The sequence below is a fragment of the Molossus molossus genome, unplaced genomic scaffold (genome assembly GCF_014108415.1).
Source record: "Molossus molossus isolate mMolMol1 unplaced genomic scaffold, mMolMol1.p scaffold_m16_p_1, whole genome shotgun sequence".
Lineage (NCBI taxonomy): Eukaryota > Metazoa > Chordata > Mammalia > Chiroptera > Molossidae > Molossus > Molossus molossus.
In genome coordinates this window covers 51,989,047-52,013,783 of record NW_023425344.1, presented here as the reverse complement: position 1 = coordinate 52,013,783, position 24,737 = coordinate 51,989,047, and the positions used below count along the sequence as shown (strand labels likewise).

Below are 24,737 nucleotides of genomic sequence, written 5' to 3'. Positions count from 1 at the left end.
TTCAATAATAATAAATAAATGAATGAATAAAAGCAATTCAAAGAAAAAAATAAAATCTCCATACTTATAAACTTATAACCAGTCATCTTGAAAATCTGTTATTGAACTTTTCTTTTGAAGAGAAATGCCTTTTTGTTTGAAATGAAGCAATTTTTAAGAAACACTTGCTTTGGTTATCTCTACATAAACAAAAATAAAGATAGGCTCATGATAAAAGGCAGCTGGGTTGCTGGCTTTTGGGTGGTGAATTAACTAGCGTTTCACATCAAATTAGAAGCTATATTTGCAACTGTACTTTCAGCAAATGGATTTCTTTTACATGACATATAATGCATACATAATAACCATAATGACCTTCTTTTCAGCAGTCCCTAAAGAAAACCCATTTGCTTAATTTCATCTAATTACAAGGACTGGAGAGGCATATCTCTAGTATATATAAATTAAGTATGTGGTAGATTCACAAATCTCAACATTTAAAAATACATACTTTTTGGATTATACTTGGTTTCACCATGAAAAGCATAGTTGATCATTCTACAATAATGCTTCTCTGTCAAATCATGTTGTATACCTAAAACAAATACAATGTCATATGTCACTTATATCTTAATACAACTGTAAGGAAAAAGAGAGAAGGTAACAAAAATTGATGAACAATAAGATGTTGACTGAAGTTGTGTTTTATTTTTAATAAGACACACAATGCCATTAGGATAAACATAGTTGGGGTGAGATTGAATCTATAAGAACGGATACATGTAAACTCTGTGAAAATTCTGCATAAGTGGAAAGAGATAGGATCCAAGTAAGGAGATGAGCCTTTACAAAGTGAATTAAATGACATCAAGTGATATATTACACCATGCCTAGCCTTACTGAATGGTTATCTTTTATACAGTAAAGATGATAGCCTTTTATCAGAGAGAATTCTTTTGGTTGCAACTATCCAAAATCTCAACTCAAACTGGTTTAAACAAGAGTAATTTATTTGCACATGTAGCTAAAAATAGAGTTACCAGGCTTAAGCATGTTTTTCATCAGGGGGGTTCCAACTCAACTTTCTCTCATTTTCTTTACTCTGCTCATCACTGGATATAAGCTTTATGATAACAAAGACTGAAATACTTCCATATCTGTCATCCATAAACCACGTCTGAGGAACACCTCATTAAGGCCTTACTCTGACTAGTTTAAGTTAGGTTACATACCTTTTCCTGAAATAATCCCTATGGGCAGGAGATTATTTCTAAATGTGGCAAACAGGGGATTAATTATGCTCATAGGCTGTTTCCTGACAAGGTTTACCAGACACGAGACCAATCTCACCTAAACACAATAGTTGCCGTGTAACAAATGAAGGCTGGAACAGAAGCTGTGGGAAACTGGAAGGACTTGTTACACAAGGTGTAATGAACTATCAGGATGGAATCAACTAATGGTGTCTGGATACAGTGGCACATCATTAAACTTCTTGCTTTTCCTCCTCATTTCTCCCTTTGGGACAAATTGAAAAAAAAGAAATAATGTTCTCAATTTACTGGGGCAACTAGAGGTTGATAAAGCAGAGAAGCAGCAATTTTGTCTAGCAGGAGTTATCACAACTAAATTGGTTCATGGCTGGAGGAAGCATCACCAATAGTATTATTAAGAACCAGAGTTTGTATTTGCTATTTGAAATTTGCCCAGAAAAAGTAACACAGTGCAGACAGTAAGTACATGTTTGGTGAGATTTTATTCCCTCATAAACTCAATAATTAGATTCCCTGAGTCCTCAATTCAGTTTTTGTTCTAAGCAGAATGTGTTAGCTCCTATAAGTTATTATTTCAAGAGTCTATAAGAAACAGAATATAAGCGATCAAGCCAGAGTTGAAATAGGTACAATCTCTGCATTGACTACAAAGGCACACTCTCATTCAGTCCTTCATATACTACTTCTGCTATGTTCTGCTCCTGCTTCCTAGTTCCACCCATTTTTAATAAGTCCTCTCGAAAGTCCCTGAGGCTTTAAAGATTGAAAAATATTTTTCATTAACTGTTCCCTGATACAGCCAATAATTTTATTACTCTCTCTTTTTTAAATTCTTCAAGTTATGAAGTTTCATGAATATTTTCGAACAGCAACATTTCCAGTGTCTATTCTCAGACACTGTTTATTCTTCTTCTTCCTTCATATTTACTCTACACAAATACCAGTTTTCTGTTTCCCACTATAGCTAAATGTCTATCAACTCAGCTGGGGAATTTTAATGAGAAAGAAAGAGAAAGTCTTGGAAGAGACCCAAAACCAGTGAATTTAGAATGAACTACGTGTGATAAATGGTGTTGTCCTCTTACTTGAGAGCTAATTCTTTATCCTGAAAATGTTTATGTAATGGGTTATATTTGGTTGGCTACATAAGGGTGTGCAATTCCTTCCTGTGTTTGCAAAGTCTTCAGCAGATTGCCCATGATGGCATCACATTCTGGTTTAATGCATATTTATTTATTTATTTATTTATTTATTTATAAATACTTATTTAATAATTTTTTTTTTTCCTCTTCTGCCTCTGTGGAGAGATTTTCTGGGCTGGCCCTTCTTTCACCTTAATACCAAGAACATGGCTGATGCCAACTTGGGTCATGAAGGAAGGCCACAGTTAGCAGAGTAATGACAGAAGGAACTTGACCCCGACACTGTGGAGACATCAGCCCTCCACAGAAACTTCACGAGATGAGTAGAATCCTATCCAGTTTAAGCTACTGTTAGTTGGAATTTTCTGTCAATTGTTGCTGAATCTAATATTAACCAGAATAGGAAAATAAACTGAAGCAAGAGTGTGTGCAAAGTTTCTGAGAAAGTGTTAACAGAATCAAAGACTAGTTTGACTAAAAATTAATACGAAAGGGAAGAAATACTATAGGATGGCTATACACTATAGGATGATAGACACTGGGGATATAAACTGAGTCCAGGCCACCATAGTAACTGGAAAGCAATGAGAAGTCCCTGAAAGATAAGGAAACAGGTAGAATCCAATGTACTTTCTAGAAATTCACTAGGGTTGTCCTGTGGGAAATGAAGAGAAGGCAGAGAAGAGAGTAGGAAGCCATTAGGAGGTTGTTGCCGTAATCAAAGAAAGAAATTACTTGGCAGCAAAGAAAAAAGAGGGAATGAATGAATGAGAGATAGTCAAGTTTCTCCCAGAGCCTCAGTGTTCTCTTCTGGAAGACTGTGATATTGATACACTCCTCCTCCTAACACTTCTGTTAGGATTAAATAAGATAATAATACACATAGAGTAATTAGATGCATTCTTGGCACAGAGAAAGACCTTAATAAAGCTTCTCTATTGCCATCACTATATAATAATCATCTTGGAAGTATAAATGACAGGACTTGGTGATAAACTTTTTTAAAATATCTGATCTACAATGTGCTGGGCACTGTAATCAGGTTGTGCCAACCTAATGGATTGGATTGAGTCTAGTGGAATAACGTGCATTAGTTTCGAAGCACATATTCAGCTTTTTATTGACATGTTTATTACATTTATTCTTTTCCACTATAGCAGCTATGAAATGTATTACTCAACTCTCAGAGATAAAGGGATGACATATTTCTTTATTTTTCTAAATCTAGTTAAATAGATTCTGAATCTCCACACTCTTGACCAGCAAGAAATTCAATCTCATAGCTTGGAGGGACCTTCTGTAAGGTTATATAAGTGCTTCAAGGTCTTATTTGTTCCAAAACATTCAACAAGGACCTTTCATAGTCCACGCTTGAAAGTCCCATGCTCAAAACAAAGCAGGGACACTGCTCTTTCATTGGAAAGCTGGGCATCTTGAGCCCCGGGATCCTGCTGATGAGGGGAGTCAGGTCCTCGTTAAGGACCTTTTGATTCCACCTGAAGTTCTGCTACCTCCCTGGGGTGCTGCAAGGAAACAGATTGCTGAATCCCACAAGTCAAGTGTTTCATATAATCTGAGAATATTTCTCAGTTTTTGAGAGGAAAATATCTGACAACCCTTTCTAGCTCCTGTTACAAGCACCACAATCTACTTCCTCACCCTCCTCCTCCTTACTGTTCAAAAGGTGTTACTATTCTGTTTTACTCATCTTTAGCTTGGACATAAAAAAGAGTAATCAATTCATAAGAGTCCAGGGACTCAGAACAATTCTGTGGGGGCAGGGAGTGGGGGTTTCTTGGCTATGTGCTATGTGACCAGTGGCTTCACCTATGAACGTATGGTGCTGCTAAATAGAGTGCTGGTCTAACAAGTCTTAGGTTCTTTCACTCCCAGGAGGTCATTTATGTGAGATTATCAGTAAGAAAGGGGGAAACATGTGAAATAGTCTCCAGTCTTCATAGCTTGCCCTATATCATGAAAATATCGCCATGCTTGCTTCGTTTTCAGATGTATCATCAAACAAATTAAGTTCACCTTTTCTTTTTCCCAGGTAAGAAACAGAAAAGTTGTAACAGAAGTCATTGCTACCAAGGTGTACATAAAACATGAGATGTCTCATCGAGAAGCACTGACTTGGCTATGTCCACAGAGTTTGATGAAATACAAACTTCTTTATTTATTTCTATTCTTTCATCCTAAGACAAGGGGAGGGGTATAGGAATGTCCATTTATGCTCAAATCATTGAAACAATTCAAACAATGAGACCTTACAACAGAGCCCTGAGAACCCAATAGACATGATATTAGATGATTATTTCATGCTATCTTGAATGGAAGATAGAAAACTGTTACAAGCACCTCTAACAGCTGGCTCTTAGAGTTCTGAAACTTTTAAAAAATATAGTCTAGTTCAGGCTGCACCATTGCTGCATGGGTCCTCGAACCTTAATTTCCAGGACATTGGGTGGGGGGTGGGATGGCACCAGAGTTTCCATGGAGCAGCAGATGAGGCTGCGCAGGGTTGGTGTGGAGGTCTGGGTGGGCTCAGGCCTCAGGGGCAGTCTGGAACCATGGAGGGCCTTCTGCCTTAGCCTCCAAGGCCAGCTTGGGTTGCCTAGGGCCCTGGTGGGTGAGGTCTGTGGCCCCTGGAAACTCAGACCAAAGAGCGGTGGCAAGAAAGGAGTTGGCCTCCATAAACCACCCAAAGTCAAGGTGCTGTGGAGAGGGGACATGTGGAAGCAGGTGATTTCTCTGATAAAGACATTGAAAGCTTGACTTTATGTCGACCTACAAGGGTGTGATTATACCACATCTCGGCTCAGCTTCCTCTGATTTGGCTCCAGCCTCAGACAAACTTTGCCCTTGTAGCCCACAAGGACTCCCAGAACCTCAGGTTTTAAAAAATGTATAGTTGAAGATTCCAAAATGGCGGCAGAGTGAATGGAAGCTACACAGACCATCTCCCAGGACCAAACTGGAATTACAACTAAAATAAAGACAAATTGTCAGGAAAAAGCAACAGAAAAGCAGCTTGCGAGGACCATATAACCAGAAACACTAAATCGATCCTGGTAGGATTGCAGAAGCACGAGAGGGAAGTTGGGAGCCCACAGACAGCAAGTCTTAGCTGTGAGCAGCACCCACAGGGTTAAAATCCCTTCCAGCTCCACAGGGCAGAGGGCTGGGACAGAGCATTAGATTGGCTAGAGGCACTCACCTTGGGCTTCGGCAGAGGGAAGGAGGACTGGACTGGAATTGTGTGGGGACACTAGGGATTTGGAGGGTGCTCAGAGCTTTTGCTGAGTTGCAGCCACACAGGACGGTGACCATCTTACTCCTTTCCAGGTTTCTGGGGAGAAGTGGCAGCCCATCCCTCAGAGACTCAACCTCACCCAGGTGAACCATAGAAATGCAAATTGACACTCATTAACAATCAGCTTCTGCCCCACACTCGGGAAATCCTCTTATGATGAACACCTGCAGGAGTTTTTCATTCAACTGAGAACCCAAGGCTCTTCAAGTAACCGACACCACTAGCCTCCAGTCAAAAAGTTAGAGGATAACTGAATCATTCCTGGACTTGCAAATCTACCCAGGAAAGTAAGACTTGACACTGGTGTTTCATGTGGGTCCTCCCACACTCATCCAAACCCAGTAGAGGGAGGCACAAACAACAGAACACCAACACCCACAGGGAAAATTTGGCAGGCTCCAAAACCCACTGAGATAGCCAAAATGGTGAAACAAAGAAACAAATCCCAAATGAAAGAACAAGAAACCTCTACCAAAGATGAGATAAATGAAATGTAGTTAGGCAAGTTATCAGAGGTAGAGTTCAGAGCCATGATCTTGAGGAAACTCAATAGCATGAGTAAGGACATCAACACCATGAGTAAAGATATAGAAGCATTGAAAATCAACCAATTTGAAATGAAAAACTACCAAGAAGAAATGAAGAATGACATAGCAGAAATAAAGAACACATTGGAAGGACTAAACAGAAGAGTAGAAGAAGCTGAGGACCAGATCAGTGAATTAGAAGACAGGGTAGAAAAAAATCAACCAATCAGAAAACGAAAAAGAAAAAACGATTAAAAAAAAGGAAGACAGCTTAAGAGAACTGTGGGGCAACTGGAAATATAATGACATTCTCATCATAGGAGTCCTCAAAGAAGAAGAAAATGAGCAAGGGTTAGAGAATATATTAAAGAAATAGGGACAGAAAACTTACCTAATTTGGTGAGGGAAGAAGGCATTCAAGTTCAAGAAGCACAGAGATCCCCAAGTAAGAAGAACCCAAACAGGCCCATACCAAGACACATAGTAATTAAAATGCCAAAAATTTAAATCAAAGAGAGAATCCTAAAGGCAGCAAGAGATAAGCAACAGGTTACATACAAAGGAACGCCCATAAGGCTCTCAGCTGACTTCTCAACAGAAACAATACAGGCCAGAAAAGAATGACATGAAGTAATCAAGGCCATGAAAAACAAGGATCTGAACCCAAGACTACTCTATCCAGCAAGGCTATTGTTCAAAATAGAAGGTCAAATAAAGAGCTTCCCAGACAAAAAAAAAGGCTAAGAGAATACATTAGCACCAAACCAGCACTGCAAGAAATGTTAACAGGACTGCAGTATTTAGCATAAGAAATAGGAAGAAAAATATAACCACCTTAAATGTAAATGGTTTGAATGCTCAGATAAAAAGATACAGAGTAGCTGATTGAATAAGAAAGCATGACTCATCTATATATTATTTACAAGAGGCCCACCTCACAACAAAAGACTCATATAGGCTGAAAGTGAGATGGAAAAAAGTCTTTCAAGCAAACAGAAAGGGGAAAAAAAAGCTGGGGTAGCAATACTCAGATCTGATAAAATAGATTTCAAAGTGAAGACCATAACTAGAGACAAAGAAGGCCACTACATAATATTGAAAGGATCTATCTAACAGGAAGATATAACTTTGATAAACATATATGCACCCAATATAGGGGCACCAAAATATATTAAAAAATCTTCTGGAGGACTTCAAAAAAGAAATAGAGAGCAATACAATCATAGCAGGGGACTTCAACACCCCGGTGACCTCACTGGATAGATCCTCTAGACAAAAAATTAACAGAAAAACACAGACTCTAAATGAAGCACTAGACCAAATGGATTTAATAGATATCTACAGAGAATTACACCCCAAAACTAGAGAACGCACATTCTTCTGAAGTGCGCATAGGACATTCTCAAAGATAGACCACATGTTAGGACACAAATGAAGTCTCTACAAGTTCAAGAAGATTGAAATCATATCAAGTATCTTCTCAGGTCACAATGGCATGAGACTAAAAATCAATTGTAATAAGAACATGCAAAGACATTTTAAGAAATGGAGTCTAAATAGCATGTTATTGAACAATGAATGGGTTACCATGGAGATCAAGGAAGAAATTAAAAACTTCCTGGAAACCAATGAAAATGAACACACAACAACACAAAATCTATGGGATGCAGCAAAAGCAGCTCTGAGAGGGAAGTTCATAGCACTACAGGCCTACCTCAAGAAACAAGAAAAATTTCTAATAGACTAACTTCACAACTTAAAGAACTACAAAGCAAACAAAAAGAAAACCCTAGAGCAAGTACAAGGAAGGAAATAGGGTCAATGAAACAAAGAGTTGGTTTTTCAAAAAGATAAACAAGATTGATGGACCTTAGCTAGACTCACCAAGAAACAAAGAGAGAGAATCCAAATACACAATATCAGAAATAAAGCAGGAGAAGTAACAACTGACACCACAGAAATACAAAGGATCACTAACAAATACTATGAACAATTATATGGCAAAAAATTTGAAAATTTCTAGAAATGCATAGTCTCCCAAAACTGGACCGTGAAGAGATAAAAATCTTGAACAGACCAATAACAACTAAGGAAATTGAAGATGTAATCAAGACTCTCCTAGCAAACAAAAGCCCAGGCCCAGATGTCTTCATGGGGGAGTTTTACCAAACATTCAAAGAAAAACTAAAACTTATTCTCCTCAAACTATTCCAAAAAATTTCAAGAAGAAGGAAGACTTCCAAACTCATTTTATGAGGCCAGCATAATTCTAAATCCAACACCAGAAAAAGACACTACAAAGAAAGAAAACTACAGGCCAATATCCTTGATGAACATAGATGCCAAAAGCCTTAACAAAATACTAGCAAATTGGATTCAGCAATAGGTCAAAAAAATTATTCACCATGACCAAGTGGGATTCATCCCAGGGATGCAAGACCGGTACAATATTTGCAAATCAATAAACGTGATACACCACATAAACCAAATGAAAGATAAAAACCACATGATCATATCAATAGATGCTGAAAAAGCATTCAAAAAAATTCAGCACCCATTTCTGATAAAAATGCTCAGCAATTTGGAAACAGAAACATCATATCTTGACATAATAAAGGCCATATATGAAAGACCTACAGCCAACATCATACTCAATGGGAAAAAATTAAAAGCATTTCCCTTAAGAACAGGAACAAGACAGGGATGCCCATTTTCACCACTCTTATTTTAACATAGTACTGGAAGTCTTAGCCATAGCAATCAGACAGAAAGAAAAAATAAAAGGGATCCAAATTGGAAAGAAGAAAGTGAAACTGTCATTATTCGCAGATGACATGATAGTATATATAGAAAACCCTAAAGACTCCATCAAAAATCTATTAGACTTAATAAATGAATTTGGCAAAGTAGCAGGATACAAAATTAACGTCAAGAAATTGATGGCATTTTTATACACCAATGATGTACTCACAGAAAAAGAAACTAAAGAAACAATCCCATTTGCCATTTCAGCAAAAAAATTAAGATACCTGGGAATAAATTTAAGCAAAAAAGTAAAGGACCTCTTCACAGAAAACTATAGGTCATTGAAAAAAGAAATAGAGGACGATGTAAAAAAGTGGAAGCACATACCTTGTTCATGGATTGGAGGAATTAATATCATTAAAATGTCCATACTACCCAAAGCAATCTATAGATTCAATGCCATTTCCATCAAAATACCAACGACATATTTCACAAAAGTAGAACAAATACTTCAAAAGTTCATATGGATTCAAAAACATCCTGAATAGCCACAGCAATCTTGAAAAAGAAGGACAAAGTAGGTGGGATCACATTACCAGATATCAGGTTATACTACAAAGCCACTGTAATCAAAACAGCCTGGTACTGGCACTAGAACAGGCATATATACCAGTGAAACAGAACAGAGAACCCAGAAATTGACCCAAGACATTATGCTCAATTAATATTTCACAAAGGTGGCAAGAGCATACAATGGAGTAAAGAAGGCCTCTTTATTTTATTTTTCATTTTTTAAAATTTTATCCTCATCCAAGGACATTTTTCCATATTTTGTTCAACGAGAGTGGGAGGGAGAGAGAGAGAGAAAAAAACATCGACGTGAAAGGGACACATCGAGTGGTTGCCACCCTCACAACCCAACCAGGGCTGGGGACAAACTGTAACTGAGGTATGTGCCTCTTAGCGGGAACTCAACCTGTGTCTCTCTGGACCATAGGCCAACACTCTAACTGCTGAACCAAACCAGCCAGGGCAAGACAGCCTCTTTAATAAATGGTGTTGGGAAAATTGGACAGCTACATGCAAAAAAATGAAGCCAAACCATCAACTTATACCATACACAAGAATAAACTCAAAATGGATAAAAGACTTAAATGTGACTTGTGAATCCATAAAAGAAGATAACGTAGGCAACAAAATTTCAGACATCGTGTGCAGCAGAATTTTCACTGATATATCACCTAAGGCAACAGAAACAAAGAAAAAAAATGAACACATGGGACTACATCAAACTCAAAAGTTTTGGAACAGCAAAAGAAACAACTATCAAAATGGAATGGGAACCCACTGTATGGGAGAGCATAATTGCCAATGATACATCAGATAAGGTGTTAATTTCCAAAATATACGTAGTGCTCATACAACTCCACAAAAGAAAGACAAAGAATCCAATAAAAAAAATGGGCAGAGGAGCTAAATAGACACCTCTCCAAACAGGACATACAAAAGGCTAAGAGACGTATGAAGAAATGCTCAACATCACTAATCATCAGAGAGATTCAGATTAAAACAACAATGCGGTATCACCTCACACCTGTCAGAATGGCCACCATCAACAAATTGTCAAACAACAAGTGTTGGCAAGGGTGTGGAGAAAAGGGGACTTTAGTAAACTGCTGGTGGGAATGCAGACTGGTGCAGTCACAATGGAAAACACTATGGTGTTACCTCAAAAAATTACAAATTGAATTGCCATTTGATCCCACTTTTAGGAATGTACCCTAAGAAGCCTGAAACACCAATCAGAAAGAATATATGTACCCTCATGTTTATAGCAGCACTATTTACAATAGCTAAGATCTGGAAACAGCCCAAGTGTCCATTAGTAGACAAATGGATAAAAAAGCAATGGTACCTATACACAATGGAGTACTATGCAGCTGTAAGAAAGAAAGATCTCTTATCCTTTGAGACGACATAGAGGGACCTGGAGAGTATTATCCTAAGCGAAACAAGCCAAGCAGAGAAAGACAAATATCATATAATCTCACTTATTTGTGGAATATAATGAACATAACAGTCTGAGGAACAGGAAAGACCCAGAGACGTGGAAGTAGTGTGCAGAATGACAACCCTCAGGAGTGGGGGTGGGGGGAAGGAAGAGATAAACCACAGAACTTATATGCACCTATGCATATCAGATGGATGTGGACACCAAAGCTGGGGATGGGGTGGGGGGGATGGGAGGAGGGTGTCAATGGGGAAAAAAGGAGAAACATCTGTAACAAAAATAAATTAATTAAAAAAATAAAAATAAAATAAAATAAAAAATATAGTCTGTGCCTTATGAAAATAAGTAGAATGGATCATCTCTGATATTTGGCCAAGCACTGTTCTAAACCATACACTCCTTTTTTAAACCCCACAGACCAGTTAACTCAGAAACTTAATGGTTCTGTCAGACCCTTCTCTTCTTCACCTCTTGTCACTCATACTCTACTGTGTTTGGCCTCTGCCCCAACAATTCACAGATGCAGCTCTCACAGAGGTAAATGATTTAATCCTCCTGAATGGGCATAAACCACAAAGCTCTTTACTTTCTCTGGGGAACAGGAGAAGAGCTCAGGCCTTCAGGTCAATTCTGTAAACAACCTCCATGCCCTTTGACAGGAAAATGGATAAATAAAAGGTGGCATATCCATGTAATTGTTCCATCGCTGGGAAAATGAATGAAGCAGAGTTACTAGCATTGACCTAAGTAAATCTCAGAATCATCGTTTTTGAGGGAAGAAAAGGCATGTTGCAAAACGTAGCCTATGGTGTTGACATCATTTAAGTACAGAAGCATGCGCAACAGTGTTCTTGTTTAATGAATCATTCATTTAGAGTAAAATATGAAAACAGTCACTGGAGTGGAAAAAAAAAAAGTGATGCTGGTGACCTCAGAGGTTAGGAGAACGTGATCAGGGAAAAAGTGCTTCACATATTTTATGTGACAGGTACATAAATTTTAATTAGATGATTTCCTGTATCTCACAACGTGTTTGGAATAACTCATAATACAGGGAAAATTAAACAGAATTTAGACTTCTCTTTCCTGGAGCTGAGAATGAGGGTGGGGAGAGGAGACAGTAGTGCTATTACCTCCTTCTAACCTGTTTCACTCATGTTATTTAAACTAGCCAGGATGGACTAGATTCCGCTTCACTAACCAACCCCAAATTGCTCATGGCATAACTAAAGTTTGGTTTTACTCCTGCAGAGCAGCCGGCTTCCTTGTGGTGCCTCCACATTCCATCTGGCTTCCTATCAACACAAGTTTGTGCAGTTACCATGAGGAACAAAGAGCGGGCATAATGAAGTGCACAAGGGGTCTCCAGCGCTCCCCAGCATGCCAAACACGTCACCTGGTCATCCCTCACTCCGAGAAGTCCCGTCTAAGCCTGCATTACCCTCCCTCGAAAAAGCAGAACTGAGTCGAGTTCATGCCTGAAAGTCATCAGTTTGTACAGTAATCCTAGAAGCAGGAGGAGACTGGGGTGAATACCACAGCGGGGAGGGAGGGAAAGGCTGGGGTTTGTTAGCAAGCTGATTGTCTCTGGGAGGCTCGGTCATATTGGGAAGCCACACAGGAGCCATATAAAATGTATCTCAGAATTGCCCCTGTGAGTGTTAAAAAGAACTGTTTATCCACCTGCCTCCAACCTCATCAGCTAAGAATTGCCCCCATGGTAATAACTCCCACACTTCCTGCTCGGTGTATGCATCAGAATGGCTAAGCTGATTCTAGCCGATGTTCTACACTGGTTCACAGAAAAACACCAGGGCAAAAAGCAAGAGATAAGCAATGCAGCTGAGGCAAGTTGCTGTCGAGTCACACCTCTCAGTGGATTGTCACTGCAGTAGCTGGACTAGACAGGTGGGCAGAGAGACTGGGAAATGGAGCACAGGAGTCTCTCAGTACCGATCACTTGTACTGCTCAGATCCACTTGTGCCTACATTACGTCCAGCACATCACAGAAAAACGAGCTACAGTCCCTGCTGAAACTCCTCCCAGAGCTACCGCTGGTATTTATTATTTCTCTCCACCACACATTTAGACTTCCCAAATCCTTGGGCAACAATTCAGTAGCACCAGATTCCTTGCCTAGGGGGATAATTAGACCTCCATGAGAAGTCAAGGCCTTCAGTTACTCCACTGTGGTTTAACCTTGGTTTCTTCAAAGACCTACCTATAGAGGACCAGGCATAGAAGCACCTAGATATTCTCCTGGATGCCAGATATATCCCTCTTGTCCCCATTGTGTACTATTGCTGTCATAAGTAGTCATTCAGTAACTCTTTAATTTGTCTGATGAGTCAGCAGCATTAAGAGTTAAAATAATAAAGTAGTAGTAGGGCTTCAGGCCATCTGAATCATTACGCTAGTAGAAGTGTTTCCCTGAGAGGATCCAGGACCTCTGTTCCAGCAGAGCCAAGAACTGGGAAGCACAAATTCTAAGAGGTCACTTGGAATATTGATGAGCAGAGCCAACACTCCCGTTGGTTCCCTTCCCATATGATCTATGATTGAGGACACAGCACCCTATATCACAGTCTACAAACCATTGTTTCAGTCTATGTACTGCATCCCCAAGGACAACCCCCAAATCAGCTGTGTGCTGGTAAGCTGGCTTCTTGTCAAAGATATCACTTGCTCTTAACCCCATTCATATCTAGCCAACTATAACATCACTAATAAATGGGTCAGAGACGCATTCTCAAGTGCAATACATGCCACCTCCAAAATCCAAAGAGACCCAGTGCAGGGTCTCCATTTTATAGACTTCTAAATATTTGACATATATGATAGGCCCCTGGATCTTCCTGGAGTTTATCCTCCATACACTACCCCTCCTACATCCTACATACATCTGAGAATATCCTGATTCCTACTCAACAGGTCCCATTAGCCTGATGCCAATAATAGAGTGAAGCAGCATGATATTATGCACAGTGTCAAGAAGCCCACAGTCTTCAGACTACAATGTTACCAAGAACAGGAGAGTTAATGTAAGTCTGGGATGGGAGAGTGATTGTGCAGTGACGACGGGAGACACAGCTCTCTCCACACTGCACAGACGCTTTCTGAATTGCACAGCATGGTTGGAAAAGCTGAGCCACTCATTGTCTTCATCAAAGTTTCTAAAGCAGTTAAAAACCAATCAACTTGCCCAGCCAGTGTGGCTCAGTGGATTGCGAGTCATCCCATGGACTGAGAGGTCCTGGTTTGATTCCCAGTCAGGGCCTACATGCCTGGGTTGCAGGCCCGATCCCCAATAGAGGGCATGCAGGAAGTAGCTGATTGATGTTTCTCTTTCACATCAATGTTTCTATCTCTCTCTCTCTATCTATCTCAGGTATTATATGTTTTTGTGTTTGGTGGTGGGGGGTTGTTAATTCTCATCACTCATCTGAGGATATTTTTTCCATCGATTTTTTAGAGAGAGTGGAAGGGAGGGAGGGAAGAAGAGGGAGAGAGAGAAAGAGAAATATCATTGTGAGACAGACACATTGATTGGTTGCCTCCTGCACATGCCCCTACCAGGGCTGGGGATTGAAGTTGCAACCCAGGTACATGTTCTTGACTGGGAATCAAACTCTTGACCCTTCAGTGCACAGGCTAACACTAACCACTGCTCAGACCCTAACACTGGCTAGGTCAGTGTGGTATTGCATGTTTTAAAAATTTTTGTGGCACACTGGTTGAAAATTGATGGTATAAGCCAATGGCTTATCTCTACTTCTTCTCAACCCATCATCAAACTCTTAATTATACTGTTGCTACTGCATGCCAAAACTTAGACTGCCCTACCACCAGCAGCGGTGTCCCATCACTGTGTGGCCAGTGAAACACCACTCCAGAATCCCACCATGATTTCTGTCAGAAAAATACTGCTGCACCAGTTATTCCAGCCTGGGTTTCCCAGAAAGCAGAGATTAATTGGGCTCGTATACCTGTTTTTACAGTGAGATGTGCTCACCCACGAAAATGGTTCCCACAGAGAAACCATTTAGAACCTCAAAATTCTCTGCCTATGGAGGGAAAAGAGTAGTCTTTATCTACCGACTCCTATTCCCATTGTCCAGGCTTATCTCATGGGCTGATAACTCTCTCATCCTTCCAGCTTTGAACGTTCATCAGAGTGATGGGTGTCCCATGCAGGCTTGGCAGAGAAGCCCTAAAGTAGAAAAGGAGAGAGCCACAATGCAGCCGAAGTAAGGTGCTGTCAGATTACACCTGTTCACACCAAGTTTCTACAGCAGTGTTTTTTTGGGGGACTGGGGGCTGAGAGGATGACATAAGGCACAAGCAGTATCCAGTGCAGGCCATGTTCCTGAAAGGAAAGGAAGTCTGCAGATCCTGGTAAACACTGGTTGGGTGTACCACACAGTCCGTTAAATACATAACAGGGTCACAGTCTGTACACTTCATGAGGCTGTGGAGAGGATGTGCTTAATCATAGTAGGTGCTCAGCAAATATCTGTTAATAAATGAGTAAAGGAACAAATTAATAAGTGAGCAATGCTGCTCACAGTTGAATTCTGAATGGAATATAATTTTAAAGTATGTACCTTACCTACTAAATACATAGATATAGGACCCCTCACTATCAAGTAACAGTGAAACATTTTACCCCACTTTATGAAACACACATTACCCAGGGTCAATCTCTATGATATCTCAATAGCAGACAGACAATAGAGACAAAAAGGCAGATTCAAATATAGGGTCAACTGACCTGTATTTACAGAACAAACAGGGGAAATTTAAATAATGACTCAGGGATTGTTCTTTAACACAAGTTAATCTGAAATGAAGTAGAGTTTAAGGTAGCTCAGAAACCTTTGCAGATGTAGTCAGTTTGATTTTGGAAAATGTTCTGTTTTGTTCTGCCCAATTTAAAAGCAAAGCAATGCACAAGTATAGCATAAGCACAAAGCTACATAGCTTCTCCAAACCCCCTACCTAATGTATATTTTTATGTATTTTGTGTATATATTGAAAGAGAGAATGACAGGCTGACAGAATGAAGGCAACAACAAAATAAGAAAATAAGGTTTCAGCTTACTCTCAACCAATTATAGTTGCCTCTATCGCATGAAAAAACTTCAGAATTGACTCATCATTTGCAAATGCCTGTAAGTCATTATTTTGTAAAGCAATCTTAGAAGTGCTGGTGAATGGCATGTAAAGAAGACAGGAACATGGATAAAAGAAATCCACTGCAGGGAACACCTTCCCTCTCAGTGTAACTGGAGACCAGCCTGGTCAATAGTTGCAGTTCACAGAATAGATCAAAGGCTTAAAGAAATATTCTCTGCTATTGACTTAGGTGGCTGGCGAGTGACTTTGAAGTCCATGTGTAAACCTGTGTGCTGGGGGTGCGTTAGGAAAAGCCAAGTCAGAATGAAGTTGGGGTCAGTCACACAGGTGATGGAAAGAGAAGCAGGTTTCCAGAAGGAGGCGGAAGAGACTGGGAACTGAGATAATGAGTGGCCACATGTCCCAAGTCACCAGCCCAATTCGCCATAGAGAAGGCGAGCCACACACTGTGTACTCAGCAAAAGTGCTCTAATTTTTGTGTCCCTTTTAAGACAAGAAGCTTTCATATCTAAGATAGCTAGTTATGCTGAAACTATAGCCATACAGTGTTTTTTTGTTTGTTTTTATGAGAATATCGCTAATTGGCTTAACTTTAAGCCAATGACCCCGAGATCAATATTGCCAACTCCTAATTTTATAGCTCCCAACTTTTTCAAGGATGCAACCCCTTTTTTACTATTAAAATTTTTATCAGCATCTCCCATCCTTGATAGTTCCTCTTAATTCAGTTCTTTTCAATGAACTTGCATTTCAATAACCAGAAGAGCGTTAAATCTAATTGAAATAGTCTTACAGAAAACATGGGTTTCATTTACAGTCATTGCTTACTTGCTGATAGAGCATTTGCCTCAAAATGCTTGATTTTAAAATTTAGACTCTACTTATTAGAAAACTCGGAGGCTTGTTTTCTCACCTATAAAAAAGAGGATGATGATATCACATACTTCACATGCTGTTATATAGATTAAATGAGGCAATCTATGTAAAGTGTTCAGCATAGTACGTGGCAAATGTGAAGCTCTCACTCCTTGGTATTCATTAATCTATACAGTCCAGGTTGCTGAGCAAAGAGTATTTTGACCACCATAGCTGTAGAGTAGAAATAGAGATATTACATATGTGTCTATGCAGTATCGGACATTTTTTGGCTAGTTCATTAATAATTATTGTTAAAAGCCAATTGATTTTATTAGAATTTGACAATCTTGGAGTACATGTAAGAATAACTCAAAACATGAGTCTATAATTAAAGAAAAATTCTCTTTGAAAATAATCTTCACCACTTCTCTGGTTATACTATAAATCAGGAATCTTCTTAATGGGGATTCTAGATTCTGATTTGTAAACTTTGTAATGCATATATAAGAACAGCCCTGGCCGGTTTGGCTCAGCAGTTAGAGCCTCAGCCCATGGACCGATGAGTCGCGGGTTCGATTCCAATCAAGGGCATGTGCCTCGGTTGTGGTTTGTCCCCGGTCCAGGTCAGGTCATGCAGGAGGCAACCAGTCAATGTGGCTCTATTATATCAATGTTTTTCTCTGTACCTCTCTCTCCCTCCCTCCTACTCTATCTGATAATAAGTAGAAAAATATCCTCAGGTGAGGAATAAAAAAATAAATAAAATAAAAAAAGAACAACAGTAACCCTTCTTTTAGATAACCTTGGAAAAATTAATTTAAATTCTTATGCATTAGCTAATATATCATGAAAGTAATACAAGAGTTGAAGGTGACAACAAGGAAAAATAGCAATTGTTCTCCTTTTCTTATTGTTAGCCACCCCCCCCCCCACCACCAAAAAATGAGTTGTATCATCTAATGTGTATACACTTTTCATGTGGCTATTCCTTTTCTATATGCTGCTAAATCCATGTGTTTTTATTCTTTGTGTTCCCCACAGATGTTCTACTTTTTACTTTTGTGATTTAGAAATATTTTTATTGACAAGAAGAGTAAAAATATGTACAGCAGAATCACAAGTCTAATTCTCTTTGGTACTCAGTGACTTTTTTTAATTAAAACAGGAGCAAAAGTTTAAAAAACAAATTGTATTGGGATAGACTGCTCATTATGAAACTATTTTCCTTGGGTAAACAGTTATTAATGATCCCTAAAAATAAAAATCATATCCTCGTATCAACTCGAGGACTGTGAGTAGCCCCCCAGACAGGCCCTGCACCGTCCAGAAGCACGTGGGTACGTCAGCTTCTCCCAGCGCACATGGCATAAATTATCCACAAGAAAGGCCCACTAACAATGTCTGCACCAGAAAGCAAGTATCACTACTTAACATATAACTATTTATGAAAACATAATTATCATCTATTCTATCTCACTGGAATTACAGTCCATGAGGACAAATCTTTTTGCCTGTGTTTTCATTACTTTAGCCCCCAAACTTAGAACAGTGGCTAGATCAATAAAAATGTTTGAATGAATAAATATTATGTGATTGACGCTAGTCAAATGACTGTACTTTGAGACAGCATGGATGGACCTGGAGATTATTATGCTAAGTGAGATAAAATAGAGAAAGATAAACATCACATAATCTCACTTATATGTGGAATCTAGGGAACAAAATAAACTGATGAACAAAATAGATCCACACACACGGAAACACGGAACAGTTTGATGGCTCTCAGAGGGGAGGTGGGAAGGAGGGTGGGAAGAGATAAACCAAAGAACTTCCAGGCATATATGCACAACCTATGGACACAGACAACAGACAGGTGAAAGCCTGAGATGGGGTGAGAGCTGGGTGAAGGGGAGGAATGGGGGACATATGTAATACTGTCAACAATAAAATTAAATTAAAAATAAAAACAATGATTGACACCATGACAAAGAATATGAAAGAACAATGTGTTACTATACTATGCCACATGACTATAGAGTAGGCAGAGTTATATTTTTTACAAGGTAGTTTTATTTTATTTCTTCTAACTTGTTATGTCAGTCAACATTTGCCGAATTAAAAAACTTAGCACATTACACATGAATTTGCTATGATTGAGAAAAACAGTTTATTCTTTAAAAAAAGAAAGAAAGTTACACTGTGTGTATGTGTGGTTTGAATTGAATGTTTGTGTTTGGCAAGATGCTTTAAGTAAATTTTTCCATTTAAACTTATTATTAACCTCATTGTTATTGTATTCATCAAAATTTATTAGTAAAGCTCGCATACAAAGATTTACCTATAACCAAAGTTCATGCACTTTTTTACTGTTCTATGAGATTGCTTATTCCACCAGAAGAAAGTCATCTACCCTATCTACTGACAGTAATGATCTGGATGAATCCAGTTAGTGGGAAGCACTCTGGTCTTGGAGTCAGGTTCTGTATTCTACTATTGAAGAACTTCAAGCACCACCCGTGCCCTCTGAGCCTCGGCTTCCTTACTTGTAAATGTATAATGTTCTGCCTACCAATGCAAACATTGCTGTCCAGAGCAAATTCTAAGTATAGGAAAGTGAATATAAACTGGAAAGCTATATTATAGTATATGATATTGTAGGTGGTATTAGTATTCACTTCTAACCATTCTTATTGTCAAAAAGACTTTTTCTCCAAGAGCTGTAAATAAATTTACACCAAATTTTCTTTGTGGGAATGCAATAGAGTCCCAGATACATGAAGTAAAATTACTATATATATTTGTATTGTACTATATTCTTTTATATTTAACTGGGCTCCTCTTTCAGAGTGCAACCTCATATAGAATTTACATGACAGTAATTTGAATAAAGCAGAAAAGGGAGAAATATGTAAAGTTATCTGGTGTCATTGATTATGCATTAACTTCCTGTTTAAAATCTCCACATTTGAAGTAAAAATCAGAAATGAACTTTCTTAAAAAATTTTTTTTCTCTATTGATTCTAGAGAGAGAAGAAGGGAGAGGGAGAGGGAGAGAAACATCAACGAGAGAGAACATAGATTGGCTGCCTCCTGCATGCCCTCCACTGGTGGCCCACAACCTAGGCATGTGCCCTGACTGAAAATCGAACCAGCGATCTCTTGGTGCTTGGGTCGACGCTCAACCACTGAGCCACACCAGCTGGGCAGGAATGAACTTTCTAATAAATAATCACAGATTCAAATTTTTAAAAGAAATTAGGTTAGAAATAGAATGAGAATAAAAATTTCTCTGTTACTAAAAATAATTTTTCTAGTTCTTGTTATCCCCAACCAAATTAGATTTGAGGTCTGACATAAACCAGAGTTCATCAGATCCCACTCTTAGTCACATATTTGAGTATTCCTAATGGTTTGACTGAACTGGGTAGCAATTTGACTGTTATCCAATCAATTGAGTCAAGAGGGTGTCTGAATAGTACTAGTTAAACTCTGGGATATCAAGAATGAGAAAAACAGCTCTGGCCGGTTTGGCTCAGTGGTTGGAGCGTCGGCCTGTGGTACAGAGAGACCCGGGTTCGGTTCCCACTAAGGGCATGTACCTCGGTTGCAGTTTGTCCCCGGCCCTGGTTGGTCGTGCGGGTGGCAGCCACTCGATGTGTCCCTTCACATCGATGTTTCTCTCTCTCTCTCTCTTCCTCTCTCTCCCTCCTGCTCTATCTGAACAAAAAATGTCCTCGGGTGAGGATAAAAAAAAAAAAAAAAAAAAGAATGAGAAAAACAATGTAAAAACAACTTGTATGTTATAGGGAATTTTAAAAATTAAAACATATAACACTGTCAGGTTGTTTTTACATTGCTTATCCAGTGTAGTGAAAAAAATTACTAAATATGAAAAGAAACAAAAATGTCTCCCGTAATGCAGTTAAAAAGTCAATAAAAACAAATTCTGAGGTGGCTCAAACATAGTATGTAGTAGACAAAGACTACACAGAAGCTTTTGTTAATATGGGAAGGTTTAAAGAATAATATGTTTGAAAATTTCAAAGCAAACATGTTCTTAATGAATAAATAGAATCTCAGGTGCAAAACTGAACTATGACACATATCGAGTAGAAATGCTAAAACTGAAAGATGAGATTGTAAATAGAAGAAGAAGAAACTTCAGATTAATGGACAGGAATTATCCAAACTGAATAACTAAGAGAACAAAGGTTAAAGAAACTGAGTAGAACTCAGAGACACATGGGATAATGTCAGATAGTCTCACACTGGGAGCATGAGTAATCAACACCCGAAAGGGAAGAGTGAGGACGGGGCAGAAAAGTTCTTCAGAAATAACAGTTGAACATTCTACAAATTTGGTGAAGAACACTGACTTATAGACACATGTTTAATGGACACTCATCAAGGCAGATACAAAAACACTATATACAGAGGATAACTATTGAAAACCAAAAATGAAGTTACAATCTTGGATAAAACCAGAGAGAAAAGACACACCACATACAAGATAGCAATGCCGTAATGCAAGAGTTTCTAAGCAGCCATGGCAGGAAGAGAAAAATGTAATAGGAGAATAACTAAAGATGGGCTTTGTTTCATTATTTTGCTTAGAGCTCTCCTTGTTTAGGAAGAAAGCCTAAATTTCTTCTGAAGCCAACGGCAAGACAGAGAAAGAAGAGGGAGACTACTTCAAATCAGTTTTTCGGGGGCAAAACAATTCCTGTAAAATTTTGCAGCTGAAATATTTAATAATTCTTTAAAAATATATTTCTGTACTAAATGTTTGAGTTGCTGCAACGATGGCTATAACAGCGTGTCAGACGATTTGACTTGGTCTTTTCCACTCGTTTTTTTGTTTTTGTTTTTTATCCCCATCATCTGACTTATTAGAGTAGACTTTGCAACATGAGACTATTCTTAGGCCAATTATAATTTTTCTTTCCAGTTGTTTTTTTTTTTATCCTCACTTGAGGACATTTTTTTTTTTTTTTTTTGCATTTATCTTCAGATAGAATGGGAGGGAGAGAGAAGGAAGAGAGAGAAACATCAATGGTTGCCACCTACACGACTGGGGACAAACTGCAACCGAAGTACATGTCCTTAGTGGAAACCGAACCTGGGACTCTCTGGCCCTGGGGCTGACGCTCTAACCACTGAGCGAAACTGGCCAGGGCTCTTTCCAGTTTTAATCAATGTAAGCAATCAGTATTTGAAAGACTAAGGAGAATTACATAAATAAGACTGAGAAAAGGTTCATGTAGTTAGCTACTAGTATGTGGGTGCCAATTTTCAGTTAAATTCAGCCAAGAGAATACATTTGCAGAGAGTGTAGAGATTTCTCAAGAGGACACCTAAATGAGATGTTGCAATTCTTGCTACATGTAGTTTATCATTAAACAAAAGAGGTCAATGTTGTTGCAAAAGCAGAGATAAAGTTATAAATTTTTTTAAATTAAAAAACAGGCTGGACTTAAACTGTATAGCAAAATCATTGGAAACAATTAGTTGTATGTTTGAATAAATTAATCACCAGAAGATGACTGAAATGTCAACTGTTAAATACAAACCTACAAAAGTGCATAAGTTGTATTATCTTAAATGAAAATGAAAACTATAATGTGTTATTCTCTGAGTTGCGGGTTTCTCAATTATTTTTTTAAATTCTGACACTTGTTTAGAATTCCTTGGTTTCCAAATCATTTACACTAAGACTAACACACTTTTTCAGTAACTTGCAAAGTAAAATAGGCGTGTAGCAAAAGGAAAAGTTGAGGAGATCTCTAGTAGGCAAGACGTTGATCTTTGAGCAGTAAAAGTATCTGCCATTATTTCCTCCAGCCAGATCTCCTTCACCAGACGGGGTTCCATTGACTGAGAGAGATTGCTTTGCTTTGCTTAGCTATCTTTTTCCAACTAAACAAACTCTATTTTCTGAACCTAACACCCAAATATCTTCAAGATAGATGGAGGCTCTGACTACAACTGTAACTGTGGTGTCGTTTATTGAGATTTTGATGGAATCTGCCTATACAGTTAATCCTTGGCTACTAAGTTGATCATGGATTTCTAGATCACTTCTCTGTGATGTTTCTAAGCCTCATCAGTTCCAATGATCTTCTCAGATATAAATCTGGGAAGCCAGTGAAGAAAGTGGTGATAACTACAATAAGACTACTAGATAACATCTATGCATATTATCATGTGTTTGATGTTATGGTAAATCTGCCCATGGATTATCTTAATTAAACTCACAACAATCTTATGACAAAGGCAGTAAGAGTTATCACCACTCTGTATGTGAGAGAAATGAGTCTGAGAGAGAGAAAATAACTTCCCAAGGCTATACAACCAATAGAGCAGTGCAGAAATTTGATTCTAGAACCTGGATAGCCAACCCCTACCTGACCCTGTTTCCTGAAAGGAGGGTCCTCAAGGACCAGGAGCTGTCCTAATTCCAATGAATGATCAGAATCTACCTGGGGCTTTGTTCCCTCTCTTGTAAAGTGAAGATACTGAATTCTACCTTCTACACGTGTGTGTGCTCAGGTTACAGTATACTGAAATATAGCAGTTGTAGAGTATTAGCAGAAAGAAGTTTATATTAACTATAAAAGTCCAAAATTCACTATTCACTTTTATGATTTGGGGCAAGTCATTTAACCTCTCCAGTTAATATTTGCCTCACTTCAAGGCTGTTGTTATTTTATATGTTGGTAGCTTCAAAAAGTATAATATAGCACAAAAATATAAAGTACTAGCCCATCGTCTTCAATATATTTTAGAGCATTAAAATTATAGATTTGAACAATTATGATAAATGGGCTTCTTACTCTTTTTTCCTCATTATTTAAAATACCTAGTGTGTAATAATTGTAGGTAATCTTTATTTCTAGTAGATTTAAACAGAGAGGGAGGGATGAAGAGAGGGAGAAGAAGAGGGAGAGAAAGAGAGAAATAAGCTCCAAGTTTCCATTTACACATGAGAAGGGTAGGGAACTTCCAGAAAGACACGTAATGCTATAATGAGGGAGGAAATGTATCTACTCATACATTAAATACATTGCAGTAAAAAGCAGCAGTAGAAAATAACCCATGTATACACGGACTCTTTGGCAGTTTGACAAAAGTTAATGATTAAAATCTCCTCGATTTGTCACATTTTCACCAGGGTGTCTATTTACCTTGATATTGATATTATTTTATCTCTGTGGGCCAAGGATGAATGCCCTGGCTTCGGTATAGAGATTAATGATTGATTAGTTCACAGTGGGAATCTAAGTAAAAGAGGATTGGTTACCTTTGGCTGCCATTTTTTCTGGGTACCCACAGGGAATGGGTGCTGCAGAGCTTGCTGGCAGGACAATGAAGAGGGCCCTGGTTCTCCTGCTTGCTGTGGTGTTTGTGCATGCTCTAGAGAGAGGTAAGACGTCCAGCGCTGTGACCGCTTACCAGAACTGTTACCCCTTTAAAAAAATAATACAGCCCTGGCCGGTTTGGCTCAGCGGTTAGAGTGTTGGCCTGCGGTGCAGAGAGACCCGGGTTTGGTTCCCGCTGGGGGCTTGTGCCTCGGTTGCAGTTTGTCCTCGGCCCTGGTTGGTCGTGCGGGTGGCAGCCACTCAATGTGTCTCTTTCGCGTCGATGTTTCTCTCTCTCTCTCTCTTCCTCTCCCTCCCTCCCACTCTATCTGAACAAAAGATGGAAAAATGTCCTTGGGTGAGGATAAATAATAATAAAATAATAATAATAAT

The 24,737-nt window shown here is 38.7% G+C and overlaps 1 protein-coding gene across 1 annotated transcript in view; it reads left to right on the top strand.

The window, feature by feature from the left end:
• The first annotated feature begins 24,321 nt into the window (after positions 1–24,321).
• Positions 24,322–24,737, top strand: part of GC (GC vitamin D binding protein) — a 40,716-nt gene continuing 40,300 nt past the window's right edge. The window contains exon 1 of the mRNA XM_036254901.1: positions 24,322–24,409. Within this exon, the coding sequence (XP_036110794.1) occupies positions 24,322–24,409 (88 nt within the window). The remainder of the gene's footprint in view (positions 24,410–24,737) is intronic.